We start from the raw sequence: 19,662 nt of genomic DNA, 5'->3' as shown, positions 1-19,662 counted from the left end.
CAGTTTGTAGATGTGAGCAATCACAGAACTGTCTACGACCAATTAACATGCCCAGAATGCAAGAGCAGAGTTCCAGAGAAAGATTAACAAGAATCCCAGCAAAGCTGGGTGCTTAGCCTGGGTTGTGGGGCAGCTTATCAAAACAAACATATAAGCACAAGGGAGCCAGACAGGGATGGGCACACGGAAACTGCAGTACAATGTCTGAGCTGGAATTACAGCAAGAATATCTCACTGCTCAATCCCCAAGTCCTAAACCCGAACTTCATCATCCTTAGCTACAATTATGATTGGTCACAGCATAAAGTTGAAGTTCAAGTGACATAGCTTAGGTGGAACAAAGCCGTTGGGAAGGCAATTCTGAAACATGCTGAGTGTCAGGAGGAGTTCAAATATCTTTGTAACTAAGTGACATGAAGGTGTCACTCCAGAAGATGGACACAGGCAATTTGTTTCCTAATCTCAGAGCTTTTCAGGCCTTCCCTCATTAGCTGAGATCAGAGAGCAACATTACCATTTAGGAATTAAACATAATCCACGGAGCTTAGAATACAAGTTTTAAAGAAAAGTCTCTTCTCTTTGAATGTAAATCTTTACAAATTCCTAGCAAAATTGTGATGGAAGTGAAAATGATAATTTACTTCTAACTGAGATAATAGTTCATTCCAAACAGAATGTAAAACCTCACTTATATAAATTTATTGCTTAAAGACATTAGCAGTAATCTAGTCCAGCTAATTACCAAAGTGTGTGTTAGCATGATTCCAAAAGCTGTTCTAGAAAGAAAGAAAGAAAGAGAAAGAAAGAAAGAGACGCTGCATTTTGTAGACAAAAAATTTGCTCTTCTGTCCCACCTTTCCTGCCCCTGTGTGTCTTCTTGCACTTGTCTGCTATAGGCACTTAGAAGTCCTGGCATATAAGAACCTCATTAGCTTTGTTTTACTGTTTCCACATTTATTTGCCGACCAAACCCATTCCTTTTCCTCATAGTGCCTCCTTGTACCCAGATGTTCCAGACTATGCTATAGAAAACACTGAATCCCAAACTGTTTTCATGACTATCGTTTTAGAATATAGTTTTTTAAAATAAGCATTTCACATGCCCATTTCTTTTTTCAATCCTCACTTTGGAAATATCTTGTCCAATTTCTTCATTTACAGAAAAAGAAACTTGAGCCCTAAAATGTTTGTGCTGATTTGGTATTACATATATTTTATATAATGTTAAAAAATATTTGATCATTTTACTTTACGTTGGTAATATTCCTAAAACAGAAGAAATTTTTCATCATCATATTCCTGAACATATTCATACTTTGCCAAAACTTTTGTTTCTTGCCAAACTATTTGCATTTTCAGGGAAAGGAGAATATAATGGAGATCCTTTAAAAAAAAAAAAAAAGGATTATATAAGTGAATCATTTCCATCTAATTATCAGGTGCTCAGAGTCTTTTTGCCAAGTGGTTTAGAATATCCTTCCCTTCTTCCCTTTGGAATGTGTCAAACTAGACCCTCGAGGACATTCCACTTTTTACATGTTCTGTCCTCTATTGAAGGGATAGGGCATAGACCCAACTATGCAGGTTAGCCTGGTGGGGGTAAAGGAAGCTGCTTGGTATCCTCTTTGCATGTTTTCTTTTATCCACTTTTGAGACATTTTGTAATTGGTTTGGAAAACCCATTAATTTTCTTTAATTTTTAACAAAGTAGTGAAGCTCCTACAGATGAAAGAAAAAAACTTTAAGAGCATGTAAATTGAGGTACAACATGAAACCATGCTTTTGCATATTATACTTTCTGGGGTAGAGTTTATCGAGCCAATGCATATATTAATTTCATTTAGCCCTTCTACAGGGTACATGTATTTCAAAGCATGCTGTACACCATAAATATATATGTTTTGTCCACTTAAAAAATAATTTCTTAAAAATGTGATTTTTACATAGTTTTATAAATATAATCATAGGAGAGATCATGGGCCCTTAAAAATAGGTATTAGGACACTTTTTTCTGATAATTGAATTATAAAAGAATGCCAAAGGCCAATTGTCAAAGAGAAGTATCAGGAAAATATCTTTCTAGATTTGGCCATTCATTGTGACTTGGTTGTATTATTTGGCTTGTGTTTAGCTATTTAAAATTACTTCCTTAGAACACTTACCTAGTGTTCCCAGTTAGCTTTGTGTCTAGATGTCAGGGCATTCACTTCATATTGAGTATTAGAATGTTCCCTTCAAGAATGATCAGCTACAGTTCTTAATGTCTAAGGGTGGAATGGGGCTTGTGGTCTTATCTTGACAATTGCCTCTATTCATATTCTAGATTGTTCTTCATCAAACCAATTTTTAAGATAGTTTTTATACCTTAACTATTATACTTATCTGATAATGCTGATATCCGCTGAAATTTATCTGACATATAAGTAGCAGAAGATGAAACTTTTAAAAAAGAAAAATGATGGTTTTTACGTTACTATGTGATGTCTACAATAAGTGAAGGATTCTCATTTCATTCAATTTTGCTGTTACAAGTCACCTCTGTACACCGCACAAACATTTAACTTCTTGCTTGACAGCAAGAGTTTGGAGTTTTTCTTCAGTCCTGATTTCTCTCAGACTGCCACACAATTTTGTTTGGCAAAGATCCTTTGCTTGCACCCCCACCTCTTGTCCTCTTTCCCATAAGAATTCAAGGAGTATAAAGACCAACTGGAAAGTATTTACTTCTAGATTTCATAATGTGCAGGTCACGGTGTTGTCTCGAATCAGTGTCTTTTCTCATACTGAGCTGAAAACAAAACCAAAACTAAAAAAGAAAAGATGAAGAGAGAAAGAAAAAGACTTATTCTTGTGGAGTTAAATAAAAGAATGTAGTGAAAAGAAGGTTCCTTTTATGCAAGCAGCATAGAACGTGCAGGGATGACTGCAAGTGCCTGAGGGCATTTGGTCCCTATTGGTTTTCACATCAAATGCAATGGTGCCCACAGATAGCCTGTATTGTTGTCAGTTAAATGGGATCATGAGTGTCTGAAAGGTGTTTGAGAATGAACCGAAAATCATTTTCACAAGTGGATGATTACTTCTGCCACATGTTAACCGAACTCTATCAGAATGGCCTAGCTTTTTGAGCCTGCATTAATTGCTCTTTCAACCTTGACTGAGGTTTCTCTTTAAGAAAGCCCTTTCCAGGACTCAACTACTCTATATATTGATTTTTTTCTCTTTCTCTATTTTTCCTTGAAAAATGAAGCCTTGTAGAAGAAAAGGCTTTATCATTCAACATGTAGATGGATTGTTCCATTGAATAAAAAGCTAGACTCATAAGTGATCTGCCAAAAGCAATAGTCCTTTTTTTTTCCCCAAGCACTGAATAATTCCCATCTTATGTATACAATTATGTTTTTCAAATATTCATTAGTGATGATTTTTCATCGTAAAGTAAAACCATGAACTCTCACAGCATGGTCTCAGAGCAAATAAATTGTCATATTCTCCTTTCTATTAGAACTGTATGCCACTACTCTAATTGAAGCTAAGCTACAATATTTAGTAATGTGTTTGGAGAATTTTTGTGTGTTGAAGTATTCTTTGAACACTCTTCAAGTTAGAAAGGTTTTATGAAGTGTTTTTGAAGTTTTATTAAATTTGTTATTTTATGTTACCTCTTTCTATTTCAAACATGATGCAGAGTGTGTCAGTTATACCCATATAATTAATACAGATTTTATTTCATGCATACCATGATATGAAGATGAGTTAAATCTCAGTTTTTAAAACTAATCATAAAGTGAGTTCTTAAATTTACACTAACATTTTTTGACTATGCTTACCAGCAGAGAGTATACAGTATTTATAGAAAATCACTTTGTTAGTAATACTCATTTCTGAGGGTTTTGGCATAAAGGAAGAGAAATCACAGATATTACATGTGTGTCTATTTTTTAAAAATATATTTTCAAATATGTACTGTGCAAAAACAAGCATTTTAAATAGTTTTCTAAGCTTGGCAGTGTTAACATATAATGAAACGTAAGTTGCCTAAGATTTTGCAAAAGAGATGCCTAGTAGTTATGCTGATTTTTTGTTTTACTTGATGTTTATTTTTACCAAATTTTATTTTATTCAGTAAATATGTTGTTGAAAGCCATTTTACTGGTACTAGAATATATATTGTTAATGATCACCGTTTATCTAAAGAAAAATTTTTATCTTTACTGTCACAATTTTCTAAAGACCAGTTTTGTCCACAAGCAAAACTTTTAGAAGCAGTTGTGGTATGTATATTACCCAGCTGGCTTATTAAGTTAGCTTTTAAGGATCATGTTGATACCAGAAATGTTGTATAATTTTAGTAAGGTATCATAATAGCCTTACATACCTATTAATATGCAGAAGATAAAAAATATACTACTTACCTTGTTGGTAGTAATTATTTTGACTTGTTAGCTATTTTCTTAAAGAAAATTAAAGTAGGTGAACACCAAAATTCTTTTTTCTTCTCTGGAGCTTTCCCCTACCAGTATATTTTAAATATACAATAAAAATGTTAAAGTTCATTTTCTTATATCTCTGATATTCAGTGATGCAATATGACCTTAGACTGGTTACAAATACAAAAATAGTTTAGGCGAATGAAACATAGAGACATATTTCCTTGGTTTTATGCCTTGGTTCCTAGCAATGATTCACATTTCCTGGAACAAATAGTGCTCTTCATTAGAAATAACCCTAGAAAAGGCATTAATACCTGAAGATTACTCTGTGTTTATATTCACTTATGAAACCAAATGCTTTAAGGCTTTACTCTTGTGTTAAATCCAAGCATTGTGTCAGTGCTGCTAATTGCTTTGTTACCTAATCCTGTGTAAGAAGAGAAGATTTTAAAGTTAAGCAGGCAAATTTTGGTTCAGAGGAACAACTTAATACTTAAGTTGGATGTATTGATGGAAGTAAACACTTTCACATTGTATCTGAGCAGTTCTTTTTAAATAATCCAAAATACTTTAGTTACATGAGTATTGTGATGCAGTATAAATATTTCAATGGAAAAAACATGTTATAGTTTGTGCAAATGAGCATCAGAAATATGTGCTTGTGAAAGCTGTGCATTAGAATCTCTTTTGTATCCAAGAAACTCTTTCGTATCCCCTCTTAAATAATTATTGGATCAAATTTAACTTCAGTTAGGAGTTTTTCCCTAGGGCAACATTCTAATAGAGTACCAGAGAATGGGTCATGATCATAAAAACTGCTACTATTTGTTATCTCATTTTCCATCCATTTCTAACTTCACCAAAAGAATTTTTAAAAGATGAGAGGGAAAAATATCTTATTTAAAACCAAATCCTATAGGTTGAGGAAAATGAATAATGGTGAAAGCCCCACCACACCAAAAAACAAATCTGCTTTTTTGTTTAAGGTGAAAGAAATTCACAGTACTCATTATAGGCTGTTCCTCTTATGTTGCTTGATAAATGTTCATTTTATTGGATGATATTATAGATGGTCTCGTCAATCCCAGTTAAGTGTGTGTACCCAGTTTGCAGATATTTTGGCAGGTCTGATTTACATATTCTTTAAAAAGACATTTTGATATGAATCAATCGTATAGTAATGACCCAGCAGATGACAAAATGTTGAGGAAGAGCAGACCCACCAGGCAAGGTTCTGTCCCCTTCTAGGCCTGGAAACACTTTTCTTGGATGATGTTCTCCCACATCTTTACCTGGTAGATTCTTTTATTTTTTTAATATTTTCTTAATTGTTGATGGTCCTTTGTTTTATTTTGCTTATTTATTTGTGGTGCTAGGAATCGAACACAGTGCCTCACGTGTACAAGGCAAGCACTTTACCGCTGAGCTACAACTTCAGCCCCTGGTAGATTTTTATTTCATAAAGCACTAAGATACTAATTTATCTAGAATGTGGAGGACAAGAATATTTGAAAACTAGGCTTAAAAAAATACTGGACTATTTTCATGAAACACAAAGTAAATGACAAATAAATAGCCATAAAGAATCTGCTTAATTAGTGCTGTTTCCATCATATATCAGATAGGTGGATTTACTCCTATTGGCTGCATTTTTCCCCCACAGTATTCAGTTAAAATTGATGTTTATTATAATGACTCTGAGATTACTATAGGGTCTTTCTAAATCATAAAAGAAAGATCAAATTATATTTATGACTGTTTGAAGTCAATTCAACTTATTATGCACAAATTCTCTAAATATTGGTTATAGATATAGATACAGTCTATATAGAATAACTCAATTTTTAGTAAGCATAAGGAACAGCATTTATTGTCTGGTAAATTATAATGTCAGGCTAAATGTAACTTTTGCATGTTTTCCTGAAATTTCAAAAACCTATTAGACCTTAGATACCATAAAAGAAATAATTTAAATGTAGCACTGAACATTTAAAAAAAAAATAGCGATTCAGTAGTGATGCTAGGCATAAAGTTGGTTTAGGAGAGGATACATTTTGATTTTTACAGGTGTTATCTAATAAACTGATTAACTGATGATTACAAATATTCAAATGATTTTGACTCTTTTTCCTCACTCACTCACTCTAACCCTCCCAAATGATAACACCCATTTGTCTACAGAGAATTTAGACTGTTCCAAATTCCACAATGTGAGGATGGCTTTGAAAGCTGGAAGCCTATTTCACCATGAAAGCCTATAGAGCTCTCCACTGTCCTCAAGACAAAAACAAAAGGACCTTGTCTCTAGATTTTACCTTAGTCGCGTCAGAAATATTTAGAGTCATAATGTCAATAATAATTTTTTCGGATTAAAAAGGTAAGATGTCCTCTCATATTGCCAGTCGTAGTACAAAGTGGTACAGCCACTCTAGAAAATAGTTTGGCAGTTTCTTATAAAATCCATCATACACTTTCGATATGATACAACAGTCCCACTCCTGGATACTTGTCCAATAGAAATGAAAACATTTGCTGACACCAAGACACAAATGTTTATAGTAGCTTCAATTTTGATGTCCAGATGTGTGGAAACAATTCAAATGTCCACCAGCTGGTGAATGGATAAACACATTGAGGTGAATTCATTCAAATAAATATATGTACTGTATAATTCCAACTATATGGTATTTTGGAAATGAAAAACAAAGTCAGAAATCAAATCAGTAGTTGCCAAAGCTGGGGTTGTGAGGAAGGGATTAATCATAGAGGATGAGGGAACTTGGAGGAGATAGGAATGTTCCATAAGAAACTGTTCATGGTTACATGACTATTGAAACATTTGTCAAATTGTACACCCAAAGCAGGTAAATTTTACTTTATGTAAACTGCTAATAATCCTTACAGAACACAGAGGAAGAAAGACATAGTCAGTATACACATTTTTAAAAGGCAAAAAAGCCGTAAAAAAGGATATGAAATCCATCTTTAAGCTCGCCAGACAGATATTGACTACAGGTTTAACTTTTCATTGAATTTTCTGGATTTTTCCCATGAATAAAATATGAGCCTGTGTGGCTGCTTGTTTTATTTAGTAAGAATTTCCTGTACATAAGTAAGTTTTTTTCCCTCACTTTTAATGACAATCTAATCATTTGATCCTTAGATTGCTATTAGGGTTTTTACTCTTCACCAATATTGGTGAACTCTATTTTTCTTCTTCTTCTTTCCTCTCTGGTTTTTAAATATGTCCGTTAGGCCAAGAATCTGCTTTCATACCCATGAAAAAGCATCTAGACAACGGGACTTGGTATCTGATCCCAGAATTCATGCTTATTGTGAAAAAATTAAATGTGTTGAAGAGAAATTTAATGTATTCTTACTTGGTATGGTTATTTTGCTGTTGTATTTCATCCAGGTTCATTTTTTGCATTAGAATTGTATCTAATATGAAAACATTAAGAAGAAAAACCATTATATTATTTTCTGTATAATATTTATAACATTATTTTGCAGGTAATCTTTTGTTAAATGTTATTATTTTTCTTGCATTGGGAGCTGGCAAAAATTTATATAACAAATTAGTTTCTGGATATGTTTGATCATTTATCACTTTTATACACGTTCAACTGAATTTTTCCTTAAAATGCAGCAGCCCAAACTGCTTTAGAGTACTCACATATATACCTTGGTTCTCGTCCCTGATTCCTTCTTGCTCTGTTTGTCATAACACGTTCCTGTGATACAAATACAACATTCCCAAATACAATGTGTATGTGTCCACCAAACCCTGTGCTTTCTGTCTTCAGAGAAACCATACATTCCAAATTTATTAATCCATGATTTTGAATGATGTTGCTGCTGACTGGTATTCTTCATGCAGGATCTTCACTGTCAATAAACTCACATTAACTTGCTTGTGGTGTTGATGGTTTGTGTTACTATTCACATTCACTTTTGTATGAACTGGTTGCCCAGCAGTCTGCCAAGTGAGACACTTGAAAAAAGCTGAGAAGCAGACTGTGGTCACAGGCAAAGGTTCTTTCAGAAGCCCTCTGTGGCTGCTGGGCAGCTACTGGGCACACATCTTGTTGGTAATGCTTTTATAGAGGACAGCTGTCATCTCCACAGCATCTAGTTCCTGAGGTCATTGCTGTTAACCCCATAATAGGAACTTAGGTGTGTGCATTTCAAGAGAGGGAAATTATATAGGAAAAAGACAGAAAGAGAACAGCTGAACACCTATCGCTAGAACCAGAGAAGAGATATTAGAGGCTAGACTAAAGGTATGCAAAGGGTTTTAAGGGGACCTTGAGAAGAAACAGTGAAGCAGGTGAGAAGAGGGGTAGATATTTCTGCCAGTCATTAAATGAATTCACATGACATCTAAAAGCACAAACAATGCTATGAAGAGTAACATGAGTGGCAGAAAGAAGCTCACCAGATGCTTCAGCTAGCTTATGTGGGTAAAATAAAATGTGTAATTGATTTGAGCAATTTAGATGATGTTTGCAATGCAACAACCCAATTGTTTTTGTTTTGATTTTTAGTAACTCTATTTTTTTCCCTGATTCTGATAAGTTAGAAAATGCAGCAAACTTAAATCTATCATAATTATGTTACTCACAGATACTGTTATTAGTATTTTTGTAATATTCATTTTGCATCTATATTTCTTAAAAATTTCAGATCACTAAGGATGGTGTAGTATTGCATTCTGTTCTTTTTAGATATTATATAATGAGATATTCACTATGTTATTAATTTTATCAAAAACTAAAACAGTAGGACTGTTCTTCTTATTGTGGTGCTATGCTACAGGAAAACAGTCTATGTTACCCCCCCACTGGTAGCAAGTTAGAGTGTCTATTCATTTCACCACACATTAGCCAACGTTCCACTCCATTTTACTGTATTTAAAGGGGACAAGAAGTATGCTTGGTTTGTGGCAAAAGATGATTATTTAAATAAGAAGCTAAAATTTCAGCCATGAAAATTGTGAGAGGTGGTCTGAAGACTTTAAGCCCCTAAATAAACTGTGTTAGCCACAGTGTTTGTTGTTTTGTTTTAGTTTTGGCCCATGGGATGTAATCCATCCTCTCAGGCATGCTCAGCAAGTGCTCCCCCACTGAGCTATACCCCAGCCCCATGATACTCTTTTTTTTTTTTTACCATATTTCTTTAATTTTAAAATTAAGTCTCTATTTTTGCTTTTGTAGGAGGGATGTGTATGTGGTTTCATGACATAATTTTAAAATAGTTCTTTCCTTGATGAGCTCACCTTGGATTACATTTTAATCTCTTCTTTTACCTTCCTGGATACCTCTGCATATCTATATATATTCATTCAGAACCAAAATTTAGTCTCAAATGATTGACCACATTAATCATTACATAACAGCTGACAGTTAAAAGCCATGGGTGAAATGATACTAAACTATACACATCATCTTCATTGTAATCTGAATTTCGTATTTTTTTTAAAAAAAGTGAAATGAGATACTTCCATTAAGTCAGGGAAATCCTAAGACGATGGAACTGGCAAATGTTGGAAATCAGCAGATCCAGGCCTGTGGTTTGATGCATGAAGAAATGGAAACACATCAGTATAGGCACATCTCCGGGTCACCCAGCTAGACAGTGACCTTTCACCTTGGGTTCTTGACTCTATAGCTAGCTCCTTCCCTGGCTGCACTATCCAGGTCTGGTCATTTGAGATCTGAAGCTTTTAGTACTATGTCCTCAGTTTGCAGCCTTTGTCTCTCCTAAGAAGTATGTGCAAGAATAAAATTCCAACTGGTTCTTTGATTATCCTTTCTAACTCCTACTTCGCTCAATTTGTGGTAAGGACTGACAAATTCATAAGCCACATAAATCAATTTCCTTTCAAGAATCTAGAACAAGCTCAGTCATTTTGTAACACAGTATCTGCGTGTTGTCTCAGATTCCAAATGAAAACAGCCTTTAGCTGGCTGCTCTCAATGATAAACACCTATGGAAGAAATGTGATTACAAGGAACCACAACATTATTCATGTGAAATGTTCTTTTTCTTGTTTGTTTTTCATACCAGATATCTGTATGCCCTTGGACAGAAGGTTTGGAAAAGATGGAAAAAACGTTACTTTGTCCTTGTTCAGGTTAGTCTTTTTTTTTTTTTCCTCCTGTCGCATAATCAATCTAAGACATGGTTCTAAAACTTATTTATGTGAGTTATATCACTATTTACTATATTCAAAAAAGCTTAAGAAAAACTTAATTCCTTTAAAAATAAAAGTAGTAAATTCATTATATGCTAACTTGAATTACATTCTTAAATGAAAGAACTATTTCCCAGGCCAAGCAATTTAGTGAAATGAGGGGCATTATTTGGTGCGTTTGCACATCTCTCCGTTGTCTGGCATCAGAGAATGCGGCTATATTCTCATATCAGTTTCTGCATGCAGTTTGTTGCAATATTGGATAGAGCGTGGTCTCTAGAAAGCACTACTGTATACTTCTGAGCAAATAAATATGAAAAAGGCAAGAAACTTCTGAATATTGTTATTAAAAATTATTTTAACCTTACAGACCCTCTGAAAGGATCTTAGGATCTGCAGGATTCCCAGAGCATCCCTTGAAAACAGCTGATATTTTACAGATAAATAATAATTAATGAAATCACTGATTTTTGTGCAACTACGCCATATATGTTACTAATCCACATGAATATGTTTTGAAATCAAGTTGACTGCTGATTATTGATGACTAGATTCTGAATGTTGACAAACTCACCAAACAAATGCCACTCATTTCACTAAAGATTGTTGGTATAGGTGGTTTGGCTAGCTTTTTAAAATCATGGATAACCTTTGCTCATAGAACATACATATTAAATTAAATTTAGATTAAATCATAACTTTCCAAGTAAAAGTCATTTGATTTCATGATAAATTCATGTGATGTCATTTTCAAAGGAAATATCTGTAAAGAGAATCACTCTTGGAATTCCTAGAACAGTCTAAAATCTCAACTATTCCCACAACACATGAGGCAAGCTTGACATGGTAAAATGCCAAGGAAGGAAAATTAACATTTTCTATCTTCCAGAATACCACCATGCATCAGTTGTTGAATAAAATCACCTCTATTAATGTCCCATTATGCCATGATTTCTCCTTGAAAGTTTAAAAATTCAGTCAAAAGTAGATTTACCTATATGGCAGCCACATGACCCATTTTATTCCCAACTAAAATGTGGTTAGAACTAATCTAATAAAAGATTACACAGAGTTAATCTGTGGTTATAGAGCTCAAGGGTTCCCTGTTTAGAGTTCTGGGTGATCTTTCTGGTTTCGTTACTTTACATTGGTACAATAATTTAAATATATTTACAAAGCAATTTGAGTGTAGATCTTTCTGGAGATTTTAATTTTATTCCTATTTCAAAAATGTTTCACCTACATCAAATTCAACAAGTTTGTCCCAGTTATAGGTCTTTGTTGAGTTTTTGAAAAGCATGAATCTTCTTCAGTTATATTCTATGCATTCATGTAGAGTTTTATTTAATTCCAAAATTTCATTAGTATTACTGGCATAAACAGTTTGGGAGCAAACCAAGCTACCTCTTAATAAGCATAGAGTTTAACTGGTAGAAATATGTAGGAAAGAAGTGAGACTGTGACCCAGTAACCAAAATATCCAATGGCTCATTTGCTTTAATCAATGAGCAGAGAACACTTGTTAGTCTAGAGATCTGGTTTAAAAACTGTAGGCTCAAAGAGTTTCTAATGTACTGATTGTTCTAATGTAAAAATTAGTCTTTTGTAGACCAGTTTTAGGATGTCAAATGATCTCCTCCTGCTTTTGACCAGAGAAAGTTTGGGGCAGGGGAGATCATCTTTTTCCCCTTCTCTTATTTTCTTGCATGTGATCACAGGAATCAAAAGTTATAGACATGAACACTTTGATTATCACCCATTAGACAGTTTAGAAATGAAAGAAGGAATCGTAATACTTTGAGATTGTTAATTGGTAGGTATTTGGAGAAAATTACCTGTGGAGATAAAAAGTCTTCCCAATAGCTAAAGTATATATTTTACATTTTAAAAAGCAAATCTTGTGTAAATCAAAGTAGATGGTTAATGCATATGCTTCAGAATTAAAATGTAAGGGAATGTACCCCCAAAACCATAATGCATATGGATTTGTTCTACCTGTAGTAACATCTTAAAATTGAAGTCATATTTAAATACCATGTATGAACGTGCACATATGTACATATATACACACTCACTTATAGAATCCCATTCCTGAATGTATTAAAATGTACATGCCAGTTGTCTGAGAACTCTTGGAAGTTTTAAACAATTGAATCTTCCTTTCAATTCCAAATGTAATGGGAAGACAAATTGAATGCACTCGCTTCAAAATCAAGATGGGTATGTATGGAGATTCAGTGAGAATGACCCATTGAGAGGAACTGGGTAGTTTCTATGAGTATTTTTAAAGACAGCTCTCATTCTATCTGCACACAGCTTGTCGGTGGGTACCTGCAGGCAGCATTATTGAAAGGTGAAGGAGTCGTTTTTCGTAGAGAGGACAGTATCCCCCTGCTGTGTCTGCTGCTGTCATGGGCAGAATGGTGGTCTGGTGATAATGCGAATCTCATCACCACTTGTGAGTGTGTGTTACATGAGTGATGTAGCTGGAGACCTAACCATCAGCCCAAGAATTTGTGCTCATAAAAATTGATTGAGAGTCAGGTTTGGCCAGCTGCAAAGTCATTGTTCAAAGTGAACACTCGAGGAGCCACTGAGCTGAAAAGACTTATCAAAGGCTTTCAAATAAACAGTAAAATCGGAAGTAAAAATGTCGATTTAAATCAGAGTCAAGAAAATGGGAAAATAGATTACTCATTAATTTGGGTGTTTGTTTAGCTTCTTAGTAAGATGAGTTGGAGTTCCTGTTTAGATTCTGACCCTGATAAAATAAATAAGTGGATTCTGAAGTTTTCTAAGAGGCTGCATTTTTTTTAAACAAAGGTAAATTTTGATTCAAGCCAAACTGAAAGAAAGCAATTTTGATATATATACTTGAAATCTTATTAAAATTAAATTTATATATTTCTTATTCATTTTTCTTATTCTTGTCCAATGCTTTTATATTATATTTAGAAAATATCTTTACTATAAAATACTTATGATACTATACTATATAGTAGTTCATTATAATAAGACATTTAACAGCTTTAAAACTCTAATATTTAACCAAGTGGAATTATCTCTTCTATATTCTGTTAACACTTATTCAAATAACCATATGCCCCATATTGCATATTCTATAATCAATTTAAAAATTCATGAAACACTTACATATGAATATAATTGCTATATTAAATCTGATATTTAGTAGGCAATTACTTTGTGGCAGGTACTTATTTAAAGCACTTTTAATGCATTATCTTATTTACCTCTCAGAATAAATCCAAGGGTTGATTTGGCATTATAATTACCCCCATTGTACAGTAAAGAAAACCAGTATGCAGAGGGATTACGTCATTTACCCAGGTTAGTTTAGTATAGGATTCAAGTAAATTCAGTTCTGTGAGACTGAAGAGTCTTATTTCTTCTGCCATACAGCCACAATTAAATTAATATACACAACTACAACTGATCTGATGACAAACAAATATATATATATATATAAAATAATCACTGTGGATCATTAGTATTGTGAGGTGCAAAACAGCATTCCTACAGTAAAGAATCAGGAGTGCTGGTGGAAACAGCCCTGTGTTTGTGAAGGCCACTTTCTGTGTGACATCACTGGAAACTGAAGGCAACATCGATGTTGTCTTGGCCCTGTATCAAGTGTTCACTGCTTGTTGTTGATGTGTCAGAATAAGGACTTGAAGTTGCTGCAAACAACAGCAGGCTCTCAAGACATAATGTTAATTACATATCAGCTGAATTGGCACAGGATGTAAACAGTCAACCATGCCTCTTTGATCAGTACATGCTGCACACATATGAGAATCACTGTTAAGAAGATGCCGTCAAAAAGTACTTTAAACATAAAGAAGTGGTTGCCCCAGACTATTGATTTCTAAAAGAGTCAGCACACCTGGGCATCAGCTGCAGGAGATGCCTCTCACATATTTGAAAATACTGCTACTAAGTACAGATGGTGAAGTTCAGTTATGTGGTCTAGGTTTAGTCTAGGACATCAGCTGATATTTGTTTCTGGCAGTAAGATAATGTGAAGTGAGCAAATGAACTGCTGTCAGATGGAGAAAGTCATAGGATGGTGGCTGTCTAGCTGTGTGCTTTAAATTGGACATGCTTAGTATAGGATGAAACTGAACCATACAGGTAGAAAATGGAAAGGCCATCAGCACCCTAGCACTGCCATCTTATCCATTTCTCATTCTCAAAAGTAATTAATTAACCATGGTTAATAGTGTGGCCTTCGACACTTGTATCATGTGTGCGCGACTGTGTGTATGTGTGTGTGTGTATAGATGCAAACACACAGATATTCGTAACAGAATCATTCCATATACTTCTGCTCTGTGAATTGCTTTGCTCCCCTTTAAAAACATATTGGAGTGAATTTGCCATGTCAGCATATAAAAATCCACCTTGTTATTTTAAGTGAACTTTAAGTGAATGATTATATTTTATAATATAGATTTATATAATTTTTGTAATAATTGCCCTTCTTTAGACATTTATTTATCTTTTTGTCCACAGTGCTATCATTATTATATGTACAATTCCTATATATTAGTCTTTGTATATATGTGGAAGTACTCCTATAGAAAAGAAATCACTAAATCAGAGGGCGCAGATACTTTAAGGCAGATTATAAATATTTTGATGACTCATGAATATTTGAATATTGACCAAAACTTTGGCTGCTATTTTTTTTTGCAGTTAAGTCATTTTTATTAGTAATTTTGTTACATTGTATGTTCTTTTATCTTTCAAAATGCACATCTTAAATAGAAAAGAAAATTGAAAATTATCTTGGTTGTGGGGCTAATTTGGAACAAAATGTCAGAAGAGAATGACTTTTAAATTTAGGTTTCATTTTTAAGATAACTTTTGCTTTGTAATAATTGGGTTTTCCCTAGCCAAAAAAAAAAAAAAAAAAAAAAACCATCATGATGATGATGGTCATATTAATTTATGTGTCTGACCCTGGAACATCAACACACAAAAACACTTACACTTACTCTTAAAATTATTCTAAAACAGTAAATGGGCATTTTCCTGTCTCAAAAGCAAAAACTGTAGAAGGGGTCAAGCAAGGTGGAATGAGAAAAGGGCTAGAAATGGTGAAGGACAATCTCATATGGACCATGCAGTGATAGCAATATGACAGTTTCTCTCTTTTACATATTCCCTGTGTATCTTAAAAATTATTCATTGATATTTTCATGATTAGCTCCTAGGGCAGTGTCTGATCCCTCTTGTTTGTGTATCTCACATCCACATGAAAAAGCAGAGCACCTGTGAGTGAAAATTGTACAATATTGTGAAGTCTGAATTCAATATTTCTGGACTTACTGATTTTTGAAAATTGTTTTACAAGACTCCGTTTTAAAATGTTCTGTGAGTATGTATGTGTGCCATTATGAATATGCATGCATTCATATGTGTAGACATCTTTATTACCGTTTCTACACAGAGTATGCCTGTCTCCTGATATGAAACATAGCTGATTTATACTTGACCATACTTAAACTAAAACCCACATGTCATCTTTGATCCCTCTCTTTTTCTTACCCTCATATCAATCCAAAAACATAATTTATTCTATAGCCAAAATAGTGTTCCTATTCATCTTCATCTTCTCTGCCACCATTAGCTGAAACTGCCATCGTCTTCACATGGACCCTACAAGTAGCTTCTTAGCTGTTCTCTCTGCTTCCTCTTCTACTACTCTCCTTATAATCTCTTTTTGATGTTGCCAGAACAATCTCTTTGAATCATTACTCACATTATGGCAATTGACAGCCTAAATCTTCCCAGTGACTTCCCATATGCACTTACAATAACCCATAACCATAACCTTAAGACACTATATTCTGGCCCCAAGCTTCCATGTCAGTGAGCAGCATTCAACTTCTAAAGTTCATTCCCCAGATTAATTGCAGTGTCAAAGATAGGAGTTGAACATCTTCAAGTTACCAGCCTGCCCTCCAGAGGTACAGCAAATACATATATAATGTGGGGTTTGTGTCATTTCTGTGCAAACAAGCCTTTGAGTTAAGTCCCCTACCTTCCACCCAGATTGTTTGACTCTCCCTAAACTTCTCTTTAGAAATTTATACTGACTTTTCCCCATGACTTCTCATTCTGCCTACCCATTCAGATATCAGTTCAAATGTTAACTTTTCAAATGTGCCTTTTCCATTCACCCAATTTATTTTATCTAGTGATAGATTATAATTATACCTAATAATGTGATTCATTATGCCATATTCATACATGCACATAATTATTTCCCACATTTTACTGGTATATTATAGTTGTACATATTAATGGGACCTATTGTTACATATTCACACATGCACAAAATATAGCAATATAATTTCGCCAGTAACACACCCCAGCATTTCCCCTCCTCCCATCCCTCCCACCCTTTTGTCCTTTGGCTATCCTGATCTTTCTTTGATTTTTAGGAGATCCACCCCACCTTTTTTTTTTTCCCTTTTTCCTATCTAGCTTCCACATATGAGAGAAAATATAGGACCCTTAACCTTCTGCGTTTGACTTATATCACTTAACCTGATGGTCTCTAGTTCCATCCATTTTCCTGCAAATGCCATAATTTTATTTTTCTGCTTATCCACTGGTGAACACCTAGGCTGTTTCCACAGTTTGGATCTTATAAATTGTGCTCCTGTAAACATGGGTATGCATGTATCCCTGTAGTGAAATGCCTTTAATTCTTCAGAGTAAATACTGAGAAGTGTTATAGTTGTGTCATACAGTGATTCTATGCCTAGTCTTTTGAGGAACCTCTATACTGATTTTCATAGCAGTGATACTAATTTAAAGTCTTACCAACAGTATGAAAGTGTTCCTTTTTCTCCACATCTTCCCCGGCATTCATTATTATTTATATTCTTGATGGCTATCATTTGACTGGTATGAGACAAAGTCTCAGTACCATTTTGATTTGTATTTCCCTAATTATTAATGATGTTGAGCATTTTTTTTTATCTATTTGTTGCATTCTTTTGAGAAGTGTCTGTTGAATTCATTTGCCCATTTAGTAATTGGGTTGATTTGGGGGTGTTTTTGATCTCTTTCTATATTCTGCATATTAATCTTCTGTCAGAAGCAAAGATTTTCTCCCATTCTGTGGATTCTTTCTTCATATTCCTAATTTTTTCCTTTGTTGTGCAGAAGCTTTTAATTTGATGCTGTCTCATTTATTAATTCTTGGCATTATTTCCTGAGCTTTAGAGGTCCTGTTGAGAAAGTATTTGCCTAACATGCACATAATTTGATCAATCTCATTCCTCATTCTCAAGTACATTTCATTTTCTCTCCCTTCCTGCCTCCGCGCTAGATCTGCTTGCTCTCCTCCACTGATGTCCCTGTTTTTGTTGTTGTTGTTGTTATTGTTGTTATTATTATTTCAATTAGTGCATTATAGTTATGTATATAAGCTGGATTCATTATGGTACATTCATGCATGGATATAGCCTATGTTTTAGATAAAATACCTTCCAATTCCTTCCCTGTCACACTGACCTGTATTATATTTTCTAGAACATTTATCTCCTATTAGAATTGTCTTTTTAGTTATACTTTTTAAAAAAAATTTCTTTATCCTTTCTTCAGTAAATCCTCCATGAATATAAGGACCTTATCTTTCTTTTAGTCTGTAAGAGTACTGTCTGGCATATGAGTAGAAACTGACTAAATATGTATTAAATAAAATAAATGCAAATCATCTGAACATTGTTTTTTTTAAAAAAAAAAAAAAAACCTTTATTTAATTTGTGTAAGGATTGCTAAATCTTTTTTATGCCATTTGGTCAAGACAGTTAATGATAAATATACATTCCCCTCAAATCTAGCAAGATCTTGAATATATGTTCATTTTAATCAATTTAATTTGATTAAATTAAAATCTGAGATTTTTTATTTTTAAATGTCTCTAACAGCACCTTTGGCCTCTGCCAAGAACATTTCCAGTGCAGGATTTCTAAAACCTTAATCTGTACTGAAATTAGATGGTGGCAGTTGCTAAGCTGCCAGCTGTTACCATGATCCCTACAGAAGTACTATAACATACAAACATGAATGCTGTGGTCTCTAAAATCTCATAGTTAGCCCTCGCACATGTGGACGTGGACAGGTGTTGAGCAGGTTGACAACTGAGAACAAAATGGGAGGTTTCCTATACCAGATGTTGATCCCTCGTGGGACCCCCTCATCTTAAGTTGCCCTACCAAAAGTAGTGATGCTGAAGCCCAACTTAATGCTGTACTGAGATTAAAGTCTATTCATATCCCCCAATTCTCAAAAAGCCCATTCCTTATGATGTTATTAAGAATGGATTGGGTTAAGGATATTGAATGTTTATCATTGCTGCACTTCTGTTGAAGGGATTTTCAATTTCAATATAGTAAATTATACAAGCTTTGTTCAGTAATACACAAGGAAGATTGTAAGTGAAAATAAATATGAGATGGGAATGGGTCAGACCACCTGTTTCTGTGTAATTCCCTGGCATGTGGTGACAGGGCAGAATGGAGGCTACAAGACTGCCTCGGATGGGAGCACAGGGAGCAGGGGCCTGCAGCTCATCTTTCAATAGCATATTTAAATGTTAGTGCCCACAGACTCTGACAGTTCTTTCAGAGTCCTGATACTCCAGGTCACCCTGGGTGTAGCTGTTAACTAGCAGTTACTACAAGATGTCATCATTCAAAAGGATTCTCCTGAATTTGCATTATGGGTCCACCTGTATAATTAGCCTTGGGAATGTGATTTAGCATGACACTGTAAAAGAAATGGGTAACAAATAAGAGTTCTTGGGGTGCTAGCAGAATCCAAAGAAGTAAGGAATGCAGCAGCATTTTATGGAAAGAAAGTCAGAAATCAGTGAGTCAAAGGGTAGTATTAATGTTTAGTTGCTCTGGAACCAGTGTGTACCAAAAGCCAAACTGCAGTTTTTCAGTTGTTTCACGGGTCACATTTCCTAATTATTGCTGACAGCTTTGTTGG

At 34.3% G+C, this 19,662-nt stretch overlaps 1 protein-coding gene across 8 annotated transcripts in view; it reads left to right on the top strand.

Annotated features, from left to right (window-relative positions):
* Cadps2 (calcium dependent secretion activator 2) overlaps positions 1-19,662 on the top strand; it is a 521,519-nt gene that overhangs the window by 325,673 nt on the left and 176,184 nt on the right. For all 8 annotated transcript variants that reach the window (XM_046422408.2, XM_046422403.2, XM_046422402.2 and 5 more), the window contains exon 9: positions 10,503-10,569. In XM_046422408.2, the coding sequence (XP_046278364.1) occupies positions 10,503-10,569 (67 nt within the window). The remainder of the gene's footprint in view (positions 1-10,502; positions 10,570-19,662) is intronic.

This window comes from Marmota monax, unplaced genomic scaffold, assembly GCF_021218885.2.
Source record: "Marmota monax isolate L192 unplaced genomic scaffold, Marmota_monax_Labrador192_F-V1.1 WCK01_AAM20220418_F8-fsc00027, whole genome shotgun sequence".
Lineage (NCBI taxonomy): Eukaryota > Metazoa > Chordata > Mammalia > Rodentia > Sciuridae > Marmota > Marmota monax.
Note: the sequence above shows the minus strand (reverse complement) of the source record. Positions and strands in the feature narration are given on the sequence as shown.